The following is a 20,077-nucleotide window of genomic DNA, read 5'->3' on the forward strand; positions in this document are numbered from 1 at the left end:
TTAGTAGTGTGTTGTTCGACACAGTGATATCGATTAAATATGCAGGCATAAAGTTGCAGAGTAGTATGAAATGGAATGAGCATGGTAAGGAATGTAGTAGGCAAGCGAATGATCGACTTCAGTTTAATGGTAGAATTTTCACAAAGTGTGATTCATCTCTAAAGGAGACCACATATAGGACATTCGTGCGATCCATTGTTGAGTACTGTTCGAGTGTTTGAAATCCACACCAGGTCCGATTAAAGGAAGACGTGGAAACAATTCAGAGTCTGGCTGCTAGATTTATTACCGGTAGGTTCTATCAACAAGTAAGTATTATGCAGATACTTCGGGACTCAAATGTGATTCACTGCAGGGGAAGCGATGTTCTTTCCGAGGAGCACTATTGAGAAAATTTAGAGTACCACCATTTGGAGCTGACTGCAGAACGATTCTTTTGCCGCCAACGTGCATTTCGCATAAGGACCACGAAGATAGGATCAGAGAGCTTAAGGCTCGTACAGAGGCATATAGATAGTCGTTTTTCCCTCACACTATTGGCGAATGGAACACTAAAGGAAATGACTAGTTGTGGTACAGGGTACACTCCGCCACGCACTATACAGTAGCTTGTGGACTATGCATGAGGTGTAGCATATATTTCATCCACCAGTACTCCTCCAACCGAATTCTTGTAATAAAACCAAATAGCGTTATCATTCTAAACATTTTATGATATGTTTTTTTCTAACCGATAGTATCGCGAGATACATGAGCGAAGAATCTGTGCAGAGTGATATTCAATGTAGGCTGGTGGCTGGAGAACAAAATAATTACCCTCATTTAATAATTCTTCTTTGTACAATGTTTTAACTGTTGATCAATATGTGTTGCAGGAAAGGGTGAGGGCATTTTCGACCGTATGTTCCACACAATTCCGAACATCACCACCGATGGCAGCAATGGCGACGTGGCGTGTGACTCCTACCACAAGTACGAGATAGACATACAGATCGCCAAGGATATGAACGTGAGTGTTGTTCGCAGTTGTATTAATCTTAGAACATATTGGTGATCCTCTACAAAAGTATGATCTGTTTTAATGTCTAATGTGATTTTTGATTCATTATTTACCGATACACAAAATAAGAGCGCCGTAGCTTCAAATTCGTAGGAGTCTGAAAACTGACGTGCTTGTAATGCGCTGCTTGAGATATCAACACTGATTTCAGTTTTCTAGATAAATTGAAAATCAAGAACATTATTCACTCGGTAGCCTTCAGTAATAGTAGTCTGATTAATTATATTGCTTGGCAATTGTTAAGGAATAACTGACACTTGCTAAGGAATAACTGGCAATTGCTATGGAGCAATCGGCAAATGCTGCGGAACACCCAGCCAATAATAGCAAAAGGAAATATGGAGGTCGGGACGGGTTAACTTCAGAGAAACCTGTTCACGAATATCCTGGATGCATTGGATAGTTCATGCATCAGGGTGTTTCACGAAGGTAGTCGTCGAACCTATTAGCGTGACATTCGGGCTTGTGGTGCGGCAACACGTCTTCGAGATATCATTTGAGTGGACGAGCAGATGGAAGGCTCTAAACTGATCGGGGTGTCACTACTATGGCCACAGTGATGGGAGCCTACAAATGTGTCGTATAGCAAGTAAAAAAGGCCGCTGAAGATGAAGATGCCATGCGAAAGCATGCCCGTGGTTGAAGGCGGACCACCACACCGAAAAAGGATCGATACGTAGCCCTAGAGGGGAAAAGAAAGAGACATCTCACTCTTAAGTAGATCGCTGCAGACCCTGCAGCCACTACCGCTGCCCGTGCCTCTACCCTGAACCATTTCGCGGCGATTAAATCAGGCTATCTTCTACGACCAGAAGCCTGTTAAATGCATCTCACTACAGTCGTGCCACGGTCGGTCAAGAAAGCGTTCGCTGGTATAAGGAGCACGTTGGCTAGGGGCAGCAACAGAGGTCCGGAGTCATGTTATTCGATGAATCCTGTTTCTCTGTGACAAGTGATTCTGGCCACAGGTTAATGCGGAGAAAGAGGGGAACACGTTACACACCACAGAATGTTCATGAACGTCACTGATATTGCCTAGGAGTTTTGGTGTGTGCAGTCGTTTGCACAATGACCGAACACCGCTGCATATCTTTGTGCGAAGTAACAGCACAGCGGTAATGCAGGGAGACTATTCTAGATCATATCCGTATGGTTACGGGAGTAGTAGGTCCTGACTTGCTCTTTACGGACGAGACAGTGCCCACTCACACCAGAATGTTGAGGTGTCGGACACACTGGAAAGTCAAGATATTGAACTTAACGGATTTCTCTGTATACTCTCCTGGCCCAAACCCTATACCCCATGCCTGGTATGCTCTTGGCAGACATACTGCTCAACGAACACCGTCTCTCCTAAACGTGAAATACCTCAAAACCGCCTTGAGAGAGGGATGGAGCAGTATCTCCCAAGGACGCCTCAACACTTTTGTAGCCATTGTGCGTAACAGGTGCAAAAAGTGCATTAATGGCCAAGGATGACATACTCCTCACTGAGTGTCCGATATCAGTCTTTATGGCGGTAGTCTGACCTGTATCAAGCATAAACATTGTTTATATCTGTTACCCTGCTTTCTCTCCCCCCGTTACTGTGTTTCATGTCATCCATTATTGCCTATGGTTAACTAGTCTAGCTGTTCCTTAGAAATTATCAACCAGTGTATTTGTCATACCTAAAGGAAGAACACTAAATAATTTACTGCATATGACTATTATGTGTCGTAATCGACGCCAGTATGATGTAATCATTAACCAAAGAAGTGAAAAGGATGTTAAGTCAATGTCGAGCATCAGGACACTTTCTGTATTGTATAAGGAATAATATGCGGAATACGATTCGTCATCAAATTCTCCGAATTTATTATCCTCAACTACAATTGCTTGGCTATGTATAATTTGATGAACGAAGCATTTCTTCTGGTACCATTCTTAAGCTACAAGTCTACCATTCTATATCATAGCCTTTTGTCAGTAAATACGCTGAGGCTTGCAGAAGCGTTACATAACTAAGAGGTGAGTGATCAGAGAGCCACGGCCTTGCGTCAGTTCAGCAGTACCGGTCGGGTAGCTCAGCTGGCGGAGAGTAGCTCTCACTAGGAACAAAAGAAAAGAAATAACTTTCGCAGAAGTTTAGAAAAGTGTCGCTTGTTCGGTAATATCGTCATGTTCGTCGAGACACAAATGTAGAGTTCAGTTAATTAACTTGTTCTTTGAGGGAATAATTCAGAAAAAGCATTTTTGTAGGATAGCTATAACTGAATGTAGCCCTCTCTTGAAAGGTATGAAATACTCAAAAAATATGAAGGTATTTCTACTAAATGTTCGAAATTGCGAATCAAAACGTAATATACTTAATCGTTTAAAGATTACTATTGCGTTTAGAAGTGCTTATTCTATATTAATATCATGTTCTCTGTTAACAACTTTTCATAATTATAAATCGTCGTTTCACACTCAGAGGAACGGAGGAAACAATGAGTGTGTTAGCAGTTCTTGCGCGTGTGTTTGTGGGTGCTATAGTCATAAGGGGTCGTCTGATTCTATGTTGAGAAAGTTTAATTTAATTATTTATGTACTTAGTTACGCTGATCGGTATACGGTCTTAAGACCATCGCTCACAGCCATTCAGGCTTTCCTCCTGAGGTTCTCTTTCTAAACACTGAAGCCAGTAGTAGTCGTGTTCTATACATCTGAAAAATAATAGTAATGAAATACAAATAATAGTAATAATCGTAATGGTGATAATAATGAATATCATAACGTACCTAATTGATCGACAGAGGGTGGCGGAGAGCGCTAATGCGCTGCTTCCTGGACTCGGGTAGGTGCGCCGGCCCCAGATTTAATCCGCCCGGCGAATTAGCGGGGGCTGGTATGCCGAAAAGCCTGGATGTGGTTCTTCGGCGGTTTTCCACATCCTGCTGGCTGAATACCGGGTTGTTTCCCACATTTCGCGTCAGTTACACGACTCGCAGGCATCTGAAAACGTTCGTACTATTCCATGGCTTCCACTGGATGCAGACAGCTGGGGTACACTAATCTCGTCCTGAGGGGTACGAGGTGGCGGCAGGAAGGGCATGTGGCCACCCTCTGCATTTAACACAGCCAAATCAATAGTAACACGGCCGACCCCACTTTGACGCAGGACAAAAACACCAAGAAAGACAGCAAGAAATAACTAATTATAAGGATCATATTAAAAGAGGCGAAAACACATTTTTAATATCGCAGCAGTTTGGCATCTAATACCAAATAGTTACTAACAAAGACCGTGACAACAATAGGGGGAGAATAAGCTTAGTTAATTGATAGCAACGTCATAGTAATAGCGATAAAGGAAGGGGAAAGTTGAAGAAACAGGAATTGTGAAAACAAAAACATACAAGAAATAACGTGAATTTATAGGAAAAAGTAGGGAGGGGGTGGAATCGTCAATGCGGGACAAGGAATGTGGGGTAAAATTACATTCGTGCACAGAAAGAAGACTATTAAGTTATATCGACAGCGAATCTACATTAGTGCTAACAAGCCGAAATAAAGTCAACATATCATCAGTTCGAGGAATAGTTTGAACAACACAATGCTTCATTAGGCATGGTCGTATGCCGATGCCTTCCTGCGACCTTCGAACTGACTTACACGGCCAGGTAACATATAAAAACTTAAATTTCGTTTTGATTGCTGCACGATTTTCGATTATACGTAGGCTAGTGGCCAGTTTCACATGCCTCTCCATACCGCATCCTGTGACGCGATTGGCAGAGGATGACACGGTGATCGGTCGGACACTACTGGCCCGTCCAAGGACAGAACAGGGAACTTAACCTTTACCTTGCTAGTGAGTTTGTTCTAGAAATTAAATGGAAATGACTTACAGACTATTTTAGCGCTATAAAAGGATACATCAGAAGTTTGGATTCCACAAAGTAAACCTAATGCTGAGTTCGTGAAAATTGAGTAGGGACAAATTCAAAAGTAATTTGACATTCTAAGCGACTCTGTCAGCATTGTGTATGTGCCGCAGGTGGACGCATACCGCTTCTCCGTATCGTGGCCCCGGGTTCTCCCCACAGGAGACGTCAACAACATCAATCCGGAGGGAATCGATTACTACAACAAGGTCATCGACGGCTTGATCGCCAAAGGCATCACTCCAGTGGTAAGAGCAACCTCAGAGATCCGGCTTCTGTACCTTGACATTAAATCACTAATCAAAAGTGACGTCACACGGTGGTGTATATGTTTGTTGCAGGTGACGATGTTCCACTGGGACCTGCCACAGGCACTGCAAGACATCGGAGGTTGGCCAAACCCCAGGCTGGCAGACTACTTTGTCGAGTACGCCAGAGTGCTCTATGACAACTACGGTGACAGGGTAAGCGACAAAAGAGTGTTCTGGGGTTACAAAACCGACGTACAACTATGCATTTATCTTCTTATTCAATATTACGCTGGAATTAACTACTGAAATATAAGGAAAAAGGCATTTCCATCAACAGTTAGTCGTTCGAGACTAAAAATATGTAGCTTAATAGAAACGACGCTGTCTTGACATAGAAAAATCAGAAGCAGAAAAAAGGTACGAGAGTTCTATTGCGATGAAATAGATGTATTGAAACTTGCAACCGTCTTGGTACGTGGGAACACAGTCTTATGACTGTCTATAAATGTGCCTCTGACTGCAAAAATGATCTTCAATTTCGTTTATTGAGCCATGATCGATTTCGGTGCCACTATCACCACCTACAGATGCAGCTGTTCACATTAACAAACATTTTAATGTAGTAGCGCAATGGGCCACTGTTTTTCCTTCTGACTGTCCACAGAAAAAGTCATATATTCCGAGAACTGTCGCTGTCGCTTGTTCATTTAACGCTTCTTGCGTTTGCCTTATGCCATCCGGAATCTATATCACAGTGACGAAGTAACTTCATCAAACCTACGCTAACTCTAAAAACAACGCTGCGTGTTCTATACACACCACAAGGTGCACGCTACAGAGAAGTGCGTGCGCAGAATGACGCTATTGTATGGAGTGTCATGTGGTACAAGGCTACTTGTTTCTGTGTACTGGCACACCACCTTCTGTCTCACGTGCACACCACTGCATGGTGTCTGGATTTGTAGTTTCGTCCTCTAAACGTAGGTGATCTTAGTTCCATCTGCATGGGGCCCCATCTCACTGTCTGCACTTAGTAGCGCGTCAGTTGCTCAACCAGTTGTTGGTTGCAGATATCAAACATTTATCGCTCTACCACATAAGTAGACTGAGGTGATATCCAATGGATTAAAGTAAACGAACATAGGATGAGAGCTATAGTCCTGTTTAATGAACTAACCACGTGTTGTGTGAGCAGGTGAAGTGGTGGCCGGCCAGTTTCGTCTCAGGCTACTCTGGAGGCTTCCTTATCGCCCCGGGCATCAACTCCTCAGGCGTGGGAGACTACATGGCGGCCTACACCCTGCTCAAAGCACACGCTGGGGCCTACCGCCTCTACGACGAGAAGTACCAACAGACTCAGAAAGGTGAATATCGTTCGTCATTATAGCTCCGCTGACGAAGAGTGAAGCAAATGTGAGCCACGTGGTATTCAAACTTGAGTAACCATCTTTGGCGGCCCGGTAAATGAAATTCCAAAATCTTTTAAGAAGATCTGTTTACTGTAAACGCAAGTCTCATATCACGCAAGTCATGTAGTGAGCGATCTCAACAAGTGAGGCCTACTAGGTTTGATTAGTACAGCTCGTCCCATTTACATTATACGAACCAAAGATCACAATTTGCCTTTAACAGTCACTTCACACCCTGTACGTCACTGCGTCTACAACTAGGTATACACTAAGCACCTCATTGTATGCTGGGGAGTACTTCACATCAATATTAGCCTGTTCTTATTCTATATATTTGCAGACTGAAGCGACGAATGAAAATTTGTACGAAGTTCGAGATTCGAACCCGGGCCTCCTGCTCACTGGAAAGGTGCGGTAACCTCTACGCAACCGGGCACAGTGTCTTTGCACAACTATGTGGACTACCCTAGCACGCCTCCTCAATGCAAATTCCCATTCACGCCTCAGTCCACTCGCTATTCTCCATAAACTCGAACAGCATTTAGAGGAATTTGGATTGAGGAGCGGGGTGTGATAGAGTAGTTCACGTAGTTGTGCAAAACCACTGTGCCACGTTGCGTAGTGATTAGCGCACCTGTCTAGTGAGCAGGAGACCGGGGTTCGAATCTCGGCCTTGGTACAAATTTCCATACATCGCTTCAGCATGCATACATGCGATATAGATATTTGAGACCTGAAAAGGTTTCTGGAACCATACAGTCTCATTTGATCATTCCTATTCTGTTCCATTTACATATGGTGTGGGTGAAAATTGATTGTCTGTGTGCCACTATAAACTGTTATCGTTCTCTCACGATCGCTGTGCAAGATAAAATAGCATTGTTGCGCAATAAACCTCGATAACCAATGTTACAGAATGTAGTACTGTTAAAGAGAAATACTAAGCTTATCTCCTAGCAATCAAAAAAGTCTCTCCCTAAAACTCTGTATCAGCTCCTAAATTCGTTGAATTCCTTTTTTTTTTTTCACAGAAGCTCAACAATGCCTTACTGAGCTTGATCTTCTGCAGAACACAAGCTGATAACCGCTGATGCAGAGGTCTATCTAAATATTTATCAGTTTAGTGCTAAAAGCAATCGAGTTTAGATGTTAAGACGACCGTTGAAGGCAACTAACGTTCGCGCTGCAGTCCCACAAAGAGCAGTGTAGGTTTGTTAAAAATATAATTTTTATTAGGTATTAGTTCCAATTTTGTACGTTGTGCCGCACTCAGTGCCCGTAGAATAAAGACGCACTTTCTAACACTAATCGCTGTTGCAGTACAAATTCATGGTGCAACGAATCGTTGTGAGTCGTTACGCCCATATTCTGTTTATACACTCGTTCTGAGGTTAGCGAAATGTGGCGTCCCGGTAACCAGCAACGAGAGACGTTTAGATTAACGTCTGCAATGTAGCAGTAGTACAAAAATAGTAAATCGCGAATTGGTGAAAGGGAAGCAAGTGGTTGGAAGGGGATGGTGGTCACTGCTTTGTCCATAATTAAAATTAATATTCCTGAGCATATTTGCTCTAATAAAATATTACATTGGACAGTAACAAACAGAAATCTAATTTACAATAACTTATTATCACATTGGCATTATTCCGTTGGATTTCCCAAACACAACGACTCATATGTAGTTCTCTTAAAAACTTAAGGATCTTCCATTCACATGACATGTTATATCAATACATTTCACAAAATCCAGTTTCTAGTGCAGCATTGTTCAACTTGATATCACTTCAATGAGAAACACATTGGGTATACCTCACCACTGAGTGTGCAAGTTCTGTACGAAATGTCGAGTTTTACCAATATGCAAGACACTGCGCAGAGATTGCGCATGACATTTGCAGATAGAGATGATGACACATCTTATTTAGTTCGCCCGGACGGAATTCACAAATATTTGGTCCATACAACTTGTATAACTACGAATCAGTGTTACACTGTCTGATGATGTTGATGACTAATGGTTTATGTCACTAAACACCGTCAGCATCAACGCCCTGCTACAGGCCTCAACATTTCATAAAATTGTTTCACTTCTTCTATGAGAATAGTCCTCAGCGACCTTTAATGTGAATACGCTCTTGGCGTTTGAGAGAAGTTTGTGAATAACTTTCAAACCATCTTTGACTTCCTCTGTGTGAAAATTGGGGACATGATATTCATTTCAGTTATCTTTGCTGTCCTATCTCTCCGTATTGAATACACATACATTTCCTATCTTTCAAAACTGTTAAACATGCAACCAATGCTTTCTACTTACATTAATTTGCTGAAACGTCGTCCACTTGTTAGTGTCTCGTGTGTTGTTTCTCTTAGCTATCGTACAGAGTGTATAACTGGCATGTATCTCTCTTATCACAGGAAAGGTCGGCATCACAATTAATAACATGTGGTATGAACCCGCCACCGACTCTGCAGCAGACATTGAGGCAGCAGAACGCAAGATGCAGTTCTACGTAAGTACCAGGAACTCTTATAACCTTTCCTGTATTACAATAAAGATGTTAGTGCCCTTCAGATGGAGGGGGAAGGCTCTGATTAACACGGTGTGCCATAACATTACTTAAACAACCAGCCATCCAAAGTTAATTCCTGGCTATATCTGAAGAACTGTTTCTTCAGCGTTTCATTCATTATGAGACAATGTTCTTAGAACCATTCTTGTGTTTTGCTTTTCTAATAGTGATCAGACAATGTTATGCCATCAGGTCCAAAATATACTGTTCAAGACGAAATGCAACCCACTGAATGACTTTATTAACATTGTTTATAGTCCTTATAGTCACGAATCAACATACTAAGGAAAGCTACGCTCTATGACAAACAAGCTACGTACCATGAAGGAATTGTCCAAATGGAACAAATGGAACGGAAATCGGTAGATGGGTTGTACACGTACAGACAAACAAATGATTGCAATTTCAGAAAAATTGAATGTTTTCTTCAAGAGAAAGTGCTTCACAAATTGAATTCGTCACTAGCGCGTAGGTTTACTTCTGGGCCTTATGCAAGCAGTTATTCTACTTGGGATTAATTGGCAGACTTTCTGCTTGTCCTCCTAAGGGATATCGTGCCAAATTATGTCCAACTGTTGCGTTAGATCGTCAAAATCCTGAGGTGGTTGCAGGGTCCTGCCCATAATGCTCCAAATGTTTTCAACCTGGGAACATCCGGCGACCTTGATGGCCAAGGCAGCGTTTGGCAAGCACGAAGACAAACAGTACAAACTCTCGCCGTGTGCGGGTGGGTATTATTGAATTGTAAGCCCAGGATGTCGTGCCATGAAGGGCAACCAAACAGGGTATAGAATATCGTCGACGTACTGCTGAGCTGTAAGGATGCCACCCATCCAGCCATAGGGTTCCTGCTATGAAATGAAATGGGGCCCAAGACCATCACTCTTGGTTATTGAGCCTTATGGCGGGCGGCAGTCACGCCGGTATCCCACCACTGTCTTTCCAGACACGTTTTCGGCACGGAATCTTATTCCTGGAGTAGAAGCGATGGGATGACGCACTGACTGTCAATCGCCATACGGCTTGACAATCAGGAGTGAAGGTCTGGGGTGCCATTTCATTTCAAAGCAGGACATATTTTGTTTTCATCCACGGCGCCCTTAGATCACAGCGGTGCGTCGACAATATTTTACGCCCCGTAGAAAAATTTTGTAGTAATATGGGCAGTGCTCTCCAAGCATCTCGGGATGTTGCGAATTTAACGCGCCAGTTGGACTGACGATATCGCTTGGGGAGGACTTGCATAAACTCTGCCAGTCAATGTATAAGGGCCGAAGGCAGACAATCGCGTTATTGACTTGCTCAATTTGGCAAGCACTTTCTCTTGCATAAATCATCCATTTTTTCTCAAATTTTAATCACTTGTTTGTCTGTACATGTATGTCACTTCTACAGATTTCCGTCCCATTCGGATAATTTCTTAGAGGTGTGTTTTTTTTATTTTTTTGCCCTTGCGTGTAAATATATGTTTTGGTCACTTATGTGAACAATTGCATCCGCACAATAAAGCTAGATTCTACACATACACAGAAAATATTGCGACTTTTTCTTCCATGTAAAAAAGTTATCGAATTTGTTAGAACGAATGTTCCCTTGGATTTAATTCAGTTCCATCGTCATTTCCGTTTCTTACTGTTTCAAACCAAAGGGATGTTAGTGATTTCAAGGATATAAATCTGTTGGGAGAACACGAACATCGAAGAAAGGGAATAGGAGTATTGGGGTTTAATGTCCCGTCGACGACAAACAAATAGTTCAAATGGCTCTGAGCACTATGTGACTTAACTTCTGAGCTCATCAGTCCCCTAGAACTTAGAACTACTTAGACCTAACTAACCGAAGGACAAATTCGGGAAGGGGACGCATAGTGTAGGAAATCGGAAGGTTGGTTTTCAGTGGATCCAGCCTACTATTTGCCTCAGTTAGTTTAGGAAAAAATCAGAAATTTTGAATATGGATGAGAAATACAATTTGTTTCTATAAATCTGAATGGCTACATGAGAATTTGAACCAACGTACTGCCGAATGAAAGTACAGTTCTCACCTTCTGGACTGCCTCCAAAAAAGTTTCTTAACGCATCTTGCAGGTTTAGAAATGTATATAGAAAAGTGCTTTTATTTATGAAGCAAAAGCTTCTTACAGAGCCTGCAGACCAGAAGTATAAATAGTTAAACGAAAAACAAAGCACAATGCGCATGTTGTCACAATGCTGTGCGTTAAATATGGCGCATATGTTGCCAACGACGTAGGAAGACTTCGGCTTGCACTACAAATCAGGCTGTTACCACAACCTTTATTTACAATCACTGCCATTCAGATGGTTCAAACGGCTCTGAGCACTATGGGACTTAACTTCTGAGCTCATGAGTCCCCTAGATCCTAGAACTACATAGACCTAACTAATCAAAGGACATCACATACATCCACGCTGGAGGCAGGATTCGAACCTGCGACTTTAGCAGTCGCGCGGTTCCAGACTGTAGCGCCTATAGCCGCTCGGCCACCCGGCCGGCCACTGCCATTCACTTCGCTGTGGTTTACAGAGTATAGATGCAGATGTAGATTTATGTGCATCTGTTGGCTTCACCTGCAAACAAATAAATCGTCACTTTCAAGCCTTACTTAGGTATCTAGCTACCCTACAGGCCAGCGTTCACCATCCTTACCGAAGTCACATGTCACATAGTACAAAGATCAGGGGCGAATTAAAAGTCTGTACAGTAATGGAGAACGCAACAGGACCATGCCTGGAAGAGCACTGTGGTGTTCAAAGGAATCTTCATATTGATGACTGCTTTACTGTAGTCAACACCCACTTACAACCTATTCCATTAGTAGAGTTTGTCTGCAGCTGTATCACAGAAAATCCCAGAAGGGTCCAGAAGCACAGAAACTGTCGCAGATGATTCCAGTTGATAAGTATTGCAGGCGAGCGGCTTGCTAGAAAGGTCGAATATAAGTCAACAGGAGCTCAGCTGCACATGCCTTAATTTGCAGCATGTCACTACTGGACATGCCCATGTCGTCAAGCGTCTCCTAGGTTCCGCATTGACAGTGCGACCAACACTTAATTACTTTCAGTACTCTTTCCAAGACTAAAAGAAATTCCATTCGTTTTGCCAAAATCACATTTCACACTCCAAATATATGCAACTATTTAACGTATGAGCATCTGAGACAGTATGCGTGGAAGAATTACTAGCTTAAGATTCTGCACTTTGGCAACTGATTTCACCTAAGGAATTTATGTTCCAGTCTGGTCTGTACAGTCACCCTATTTTCACGGCCGAGGGAGACTGGCCTGAGGTGGTGAAGCAGAGGATTGCGGAAAACAGTAAGGCTGCGGGCTACCCCAGGTCCCGACTAGTGGAGCTCACGCCAGAGGACGTGGAATACATCAGGGGTGAGTAAACGACACCAGCCACAGCCAGTGTGGTCTGGTGGGCTTGTTCGTGCTTGAATTCTATCCATTATAAAAGGTTCTTCGAAAGTACTTCCAGGGTTTCAGATGACCACAGCATGAAAACATCAAGAAATACGAAAAAACTTCTCGTATCAGCGGATATAGCTTGTCTCCAAGTTTCTACTGGTAATATGCGCCGTGCCATAGTTGGAGAGCGCACTACTATCGGCAGGTGTTTCAGAATATGGCATGTAATAGATTGATGGGTGCATTTCTTGTCGCTGAATTCGCTAAATGAAAGTCAGTTGTGACGTTCAGCGTCAGTTTCGCACCAGATATCGTTTAAAATCTCCAACGGACAGAAGAATCCATGAAGGTACGACAGATTCTGGTAGACTGGCTGCTTATGTGTCTGAAGGAAACAAACTGTCCAGGACTATCAGCAGAGACAGTGAGCAATTGTGGGAATCGTTCGTCAGGAGCCGTAAGAAATAGTCGACACATGAGAGCAGAGAACTGCAGATACCACAGTCAAATGTCACCTCATCCTATACAATCGTCTGCTTGTGAAACCATACTGGATTTACTTGCGTGCGCTGACTGCTCGGCAGAATGAGCTTCGTCCTGTCTTTTGGAATGACTTGCAGTAACGCAGAAATCGGTTTTCAGTGACAAAGCCACATTCCATGTATCTGGAAAGGTGAATTGTCATAACGTTCATGCTTTTGGCACAGAAAATACATAAAAAGATTATAGAACATATTCATGATTCACTTACAGTTAACTTCTTGTACGCCACATCCTCTTCAAAAGCTTTATGGGCCATTTTTCTTTGGGGAGAAAATTGTGACTGGTTTCATGTACTTGGTCACACTGCAGTAACGGCTTATTCCACCGTTACAGCAAGACAGCGGAGACTTCATTTTGCAACATGATGGTTACCTCAGTGTCGAATTGCTTCAGCGTTGGATTGGTCATACTTCCTATCATAATGCTCTTCTTCTCCAATGGTCCCCACAGTCATCTGCCTTTGATTTATAATTGTGGGTTATGTAAAAGACAGTCGGTTCCTGCATCTGCCATCACTAAATCTGAATAAGTGACAACGAAAGATAATTAGTGCAGTCGCTGATATCGACCGTGACTTGTTGAGATCCATATGTCAAGATTTTGGCTAAAGTATTGACATTTGCCACGCAGCAAGTAGTGCTTATACTCAGCACCTGTAATAAATTAAAAACTTGGAGACATGCTAGCGTCACTGATATGTGTATCTATTCTTCATGTCTTGCAGTTTTCGTGCAGTCCTCTTCTGAAACCTCAGAGATACTTATCAATAATCCTGTTGGAATGCCACACACAAATCACATTTCTACAGCTAGGAGTCATAGGGGACCGAGCTACTTACACTCAAGTAACACCTCATTGTTTTTTAATTCCTCACTCTTTTTCGTCAAACAGGAAAGACTCTCACAATGGAACAGTACATTTCTTAATAAGAAACGTTAGGGAGCAATCATACCCAAACCGAAAGTTCTATCTTGATATTGCTCTCATGCACTTAGGAAATACTGTAAAGTTTTTCTGTATTTTAGTTAGAGTACTCCACTGTTTCAGTTGTTTTGCAGGGCCAGACTTTTCTCAGGTATAAATGTTATCAATAAGGAATTGGTGGCGCAGTGGTACACACTGGACTCGCATTCGGAAGGACGACGGTTCAATCCCGCGTCCGGCCATCCTGATTTAGGTTTTCCGTGATTTCCCTAAATCACTCCAGGCAAATACCGGGATGGTTCCTCTGAAAGGGCACGGCCGACTTCCTTCCCCATCCTTCCCTAATCCGATGAGACCGATGACCACGCTGTCTGGTCTCCTTCCCCAAACCAAACAACCAACCAATAAGGAATTAACATCATTTTATTCTTGGCAAAATATCGAAATGGAAACAAGGTCAAAATGCAGAGAAATGTATTCTTTTGGACGACATGAAGCGATAATAGTATCTTGAGCTTCGCTGTTAATGAGCCTCTGTTGGATTCAGTTTTGTTATACAAATGCAAGGAGATGAAAACATGGAGAGGCATGAAGTGACTGATCATGTAGGTACAGTTTGTATAACTTGAGCTTCATACTTTGATTCACTGATAATGCTGATAAGTCTTTGACCTGTCACTTCCAGAATTGATTAAGTGTATACAAAGAAAGGTGGAGTCTCAGCTTTATTTGATGTGCACATGAGTATGCGAGAAACTATTTAAAATCGCTACTAACAGAGCCTCACGGGAAAATACGTAATATCTCGCGAATATCTACAATGAGAATTCCAAGAACTAATAACTGGGGTATGATCAAGAAACAGGCTCCGGCATTGGATGTTCCGTTCTCGTAGATACAATACAGATAAAAATTAGTCATATAACCGGTCATTGAATAGTGTGCAAACAGTCAAGCAACTAATGTTCTATCCGTAAATGGAACGAAGGATCTTCTGCATATTGCAGCTAAAGGACTAACGTTCCTATGCAGTGTACAGCTATTATCATAGTATAAAAACACATAACATGTTGTCTAAGAGTACCAAACAAGTACTGCCTGTTATCTTCGTGAACTGACAGTGAGTTTATCTTGTTTGTAATACTTATCAGTCGCTTTTAAGATTTTGACCCACAAAAAATGAATGGGTGAATTTATCAGGTATAAAAATTAGAAATAAACCACGCCATTTCAAACTCATATTTATTACGATGTATATGTCAGTATTTCAGGATTACACCATTCTACCTCACTGGTTAACATCGGGGGTTATAGAGTATTCTTTTGTTTTGTTTTCATTACTGCGAAATTTCTGCCCTGTAGCCGTTAACAAATGTTTGCAAATCTATAGCCCATAAAAAATGGATCTTCAGATAACACAACGATAAGAACGAAAATGTACAAAGACACAGGACTATAGCGACGTCTCGCGATAATACTTTACAAGCATTTGAAATTAGTTTCGCAATAGAAATTGCACAGGAATGAAAACAAGATAAACAGATATTTTAATTAATTTAATAACAGGTAGTGTGGTGATCTTGCCTTTCAGACTATTTTTGGTGACCATGAACCTTGACGCAACTGAATATTTCGCGTTTTCTATCGATAAGAGAAAAATCTGTCAGCTTGTGCGATTTATGAAGTATTTTCTCGGTCCGTTTGTTGCATGGTTAAACAAAACTTCTACATTTGTAAAAATGCTGTATCAGCTATAAGTACGTGTGTGACAGTGTACTGTCTTATTTCAGGCACGTCTGACTTCTACGGACTGAACCACTACACGGCCAACCCAGTATCAGACGGCTCCAGCGGCTACGACCCCTCCATGGAATTTGACGCCGGCGTCGTTATCGGGGAATACACGGACGCACCGCAGGCGGCATCCACCTGGCTCAGGGTTCGTAGCCTCGCTGTACAGGGAGTCACTCATTTCTGTCTGTCTTGTGCTTTATAGCTCTGCTCTGTGATACATTTACTGAAACCGAACGAGAGACTTGGAAGGTAGTACACTTAACGTCTTCGATTATTTGTTGTACAGTCTGCTTCAAAAATATGTTGACGAACTTTGGAGGCAAGTTCCTTACGGAAAAAGAAGAAGTTCGTATAATCATATGTGCGAAAATCCCTTGTTTTCGAGTTATTGATGGAAATTGACATTCAATGACTTTCCAGGAGCAATCTAACAACGGCACTTAGCTATGCAGCCGTTTGACTCATTGCAACCTAGATGGTGTTTTGCTGCCAGGGAGACTTATTTACATTCGTCATTCGTCTGTCTTCAACGTGTTCATTGTGTGTATTTACTAGAAGTACCGAGTTATCTAAAAGTGCTTCTTTAAAAATGACAAGATGTTTATTTCGTGAGCGGCCACACATGATTTTTACATACAACCACACAAATGTTACTAGGCACAAGGTCGCACATCTGCGTTAGACGGTCTTTCCAGAACGAAGACAACTGAGTCATCCAGCCTCTGGTGTTGTGTATCGGTGCGTTGCCGAGTTCAGATTCTTAGCATCACAGATTGTTAATCGAAAAAGACCACGTGTTCCTTATACGCTTGACAAGAAAAATCACATTCTATGGGCTATCGAAGAAGAGCCTGACATCAGCGCATGACATGTGGCCCTGGCATGTCGTACACCTCCAAGGTCAGCATGGAAGATTCTCACGAACGACTCACGTATCCGTACCATCTTCAACTTCTGCAGGCCCTCACGCCTGTCGATCACGCACCAAGGGAGAACTTTTGCCAGTGATATGTCGCACAAACTGCCAATCCATTGTTTGTCTCTTCAGTTTTGTTTATAAACGAGGCAACGTTTAGAGGAAGTGAAATAACAAATTTCGGCGACCAAACCATGTGGGACGATCTCAGTCCTCATGCTACAATACAGGCTAGATATCAACATCAGTTTAATTGGATGTGACTGTCTGGTAGGGTCATACGTTCTCCAAGCATGTCTTACAAGATCTGTCTAAAGGGACTTTATTCAGAACACTCCAACACCTAATAAATGATGTGACCCTGCAAACAAGAAGAAACATGTGGTTTATGAGTGACGTAGCTCCAGCACATTTAAGTCTCAGTGTAAGGGATGCACTGGCTGGTATCTACCGTGACAGATGTACAGGTAGAACAGAACCAGTTCCATGACCTGAACGTTCCTCCGACCTCAGTCCTTTGGATTATGATCTTTGAGGACATCCTAAGCAATTGGCCAATGCAGCATACCCCCCTCAGATGCATAAAAATCTTAAATGACGTATCAAGGAAGGCTGAAAAACCCTTCGAAACCATCAGGCAGTATTTGTAATGGCGCGACAGTCTATGTTTTGACCAGTGCATGCGTATTTAGAAGCAAGAGGGGACGTTTCGAGCATTTATTGTGAGTTAGTGACTCGATGAGCTTCGATTACCTAAGCAGGAAGTGTTCATATATAACTTGAAAACGGATTTTCGGACAAATGTTGATGTGAATTTTTGTCTTATATTGGTGAAAGGGACCTGTGTGAAAGTTTGTGGAAGTATTTTTGAAACGCCCTGTATATCCCAGTTTCCTATCATCTCTACAGTTCGTATATCCTACAGCTCCCTCTAGTACCATGGAAACTACTCCCTGATATGTTAGCACATTTGGTCTCGTCCTACCCTTTCTTCTACTCAGTATTCTCCACATATTCCAGTACTCGTCAGTATCCCACGACCCATGATTCACTTCCATTCTACGCTGTACTCCATATGTAGACATTCAAAAAATTCTTCTCCAATCTGAGACCTATTTTGGATACCACTGGACTCCTTTTAGCGAAGAATTCCCTCTTGCCTGTGATAGCTCACTTCTTACATCCTCCTTGCCTTGTCCGACAAGCGTTATGTGTCTTAGTGTCTTACAAGATGGCACAGTGTCTTCCTCCCGTCTAACACAAGTTTATCGCATGTCACATGTCTGCTACGTGCAATATTCTGCAGTAGCTTCACGTTTTAGACAATAAAAGACAAGGCACAGGGAAGCACCTGAACATTTCTATGATGTTATCCTTCGTGCCAGCACGTCTAATTGCCACGTTACTCTTGCAGAGCACTCCTTGGGCCTTCCGCAAGCTGTTCAACTGGCTCGCCCAGCAGTACCCTGGCTACCCGATCTTCGTCATGGAGAACGGCTGGTCCGACACTGGAGAACTCGAGGACCAGGGCCGAATAGACTACTACACGGTGTGTACTCTGTCCATCTGTTTCGATGCAAAGGACATTATCAGAAACTTATGCTGTATTTCTTCAGTAGGTTGTCAGTGGGAATTTTTTGGAAAAGTAGAAAATCCATACACAGGTCACATTTTTTGAAATATAGATGAAATTATTGCTGTTGCGTAGCATATAAGGAGACACTGTGGACACGTCACACTCACAAATATTTCTCAACAACATTCAAAAAAATAATTATCGTGTTATTTGTGAACATTGTAACAGAGCTCTCTGCAATGGGACTTTGAAAATGTTGCACTACACCATCGCACCCATATTTACATGAAACAGATAAACAGTGATGGATTCGTTTTTTCTGTAAACGTGGTTCCATCATCTTAACCATTTCATATATTTCATAGCTTCTATTTATGAAAATATAGGTTGTTTTGTTGTTAACAGAGCTACTTGGCTGAGATGCTGAAGGCTATTAATGAAGGCGGCGTCGACGTCATAGCCTACACAGCCTGGAGTCTCCTGGATAACTTTGAGTGGGGCACAGGATTCACGTAAGTAATTCTAGACAAAAGTGATCAATTGCTCTCAAACATTGTTATTACTACTACGGGCTATGACGTTCTCGGAGTATCTCAATTAGATAGCATAAAAAAATTACTAATTCCAGGAGTACATATGCAAGATGTGTGTCTTGTAAACGTAACTGCTACGTCCGCATCTGTTATTACACCCAATCATGTATATGTAACGTGATAACTAAAAAGATACACTAATTGCAGCCATAAAATGCTTTCACTTCATGTGCAGCTTGCTTAAATATTGTACTTTTTCGTTGTTTCAGGACAAGATTTGGACTTCACTATGTGGACTTTAATGATCCGGATCGCAAAAGGACGCCTAAGGCATCCAGCAAGGTCCTTGGACAAATCTTCAAAACGAAAACACTTCCAGCTAAATACCTGAAGTAATACCTGAGAATCTGTGCACTGTGGAAACAATAAAGAAACTGTGTTAATTACGCACATCATGTATTTTCTGCTCTATTACACCCACTTTCCATATATGACTTACGTAAAGAGTATCTTCGATCTCCACCTGAAGACGTTAATTTCCCATAATCTGGAATCGTTTCTCTGGAATAAGGTTGAAAAATGAACTGTTTCTGGCTCAGAAAGTTCTGAGTTAGAGTCCCATCAAACAAATTTTCTGAAGTTTTATCTGTTTTCCGTGAATTTCGAAACACTTAATATTTAAATACTTACTGTTGTAGCGTAATTTCTTGTTTCTAATAGGAAATGGTACACGCCTGGTCCATACAATCCTTACTCAACAACATATTTTCTGGTATAGTGCAGATCAGTTCTAGATCGATACAAATATCTTTCTCCAGATTTGCTACAACAGTAACGAATCATCGTTGTTGGAGTTCGGGGTTAAAAATTTCCCCCATTACTTTCAGGTAAGTAATGAAAACTATAGGCAGACAGAATATTGTTCATAATCTTTTCTTCGTCTTGATTATCGGGAAGATTTAATTGTACACAAGTCATCTGTCGGATATTCTTATTGCCCATGCAGGCAAACTGTAAAACTTTATTTGAAACGCTCCTGAAAAGCAGAGACGCTCAAATAATACTATGTACAGAAAGCTAGTTAAATCCTACAGTTGATAGCAGTGAAATTATAGGGAAAATTTAAGTGTATATCAAAAGGATAGGCTAATAGAAAATGGAG

General features: G+C 42.0%; 1 protein-coding gene across 1 annotated transcript in view; it reads left to right on the top strand.

Annotated features, from left to right (window-relative positions):
- Positions 1-19,311, top strand: part of LOC126413067 (myrosinase 1-like) — a 35,577-nt gene extending 16,266 nt beyond the window's left edge. Inside the window, exons 3-12 of the mRNA XM_050082964.1 lie at positions 876-1,009; positions 5,082-5,216; positions 5,310-5,432; positions 6,415-6,583; positions 9,044-9,138; positions 12,455-12,602; positions 15,887-16,035; positions 18,221-18,355; positions 18,788-18,894; positions 19,185-19,311. Of these exons, the coding sequence (XP_049938921.1) occupies positions 876-1,009; positions 5,082-5,216; positions 5,310-5,432; positions 6,415-6,583; positions 9,044-9,138; positions 12,455-12,602; positions 15,887-16,035; positions 18,221-18,355; positions 18,788-18,894; positions 19,185-19,311 (1,322 nt within the window). The remainder of the gene's footprint in view (positions 1-875; positions 1,010-5,081; positions 5,217-5,309; positions 5,433-6,414; positions 6,584-9,043; positions 9,139-12,454; positions 12,603-15,886; positions 16,036-18,220; positions 18,356-18,787; positions 18,895-19,184) is intronic.
- The last annotated feature ends 766 nt before the right edge of the window (positions 19,312-20,077 follow it).

This window comes from Schistocerca serialis, chromosome 7, assembly GCF_023864345.2.
Source record: "Schistocerca serialis cubense isolate TAMUIC-IGC-003099 chromosome 7, iqSchSeri2.2, whole genome shotgun sequence".
In the NCBI taxonomy this organism is placed as follows: domain Eukaryota; kingdom Metazoa; phylum Arthropoda; class Insecta; order Orthoptera; family Acrididae; genus Schistocerca; species Schistocerca serialis.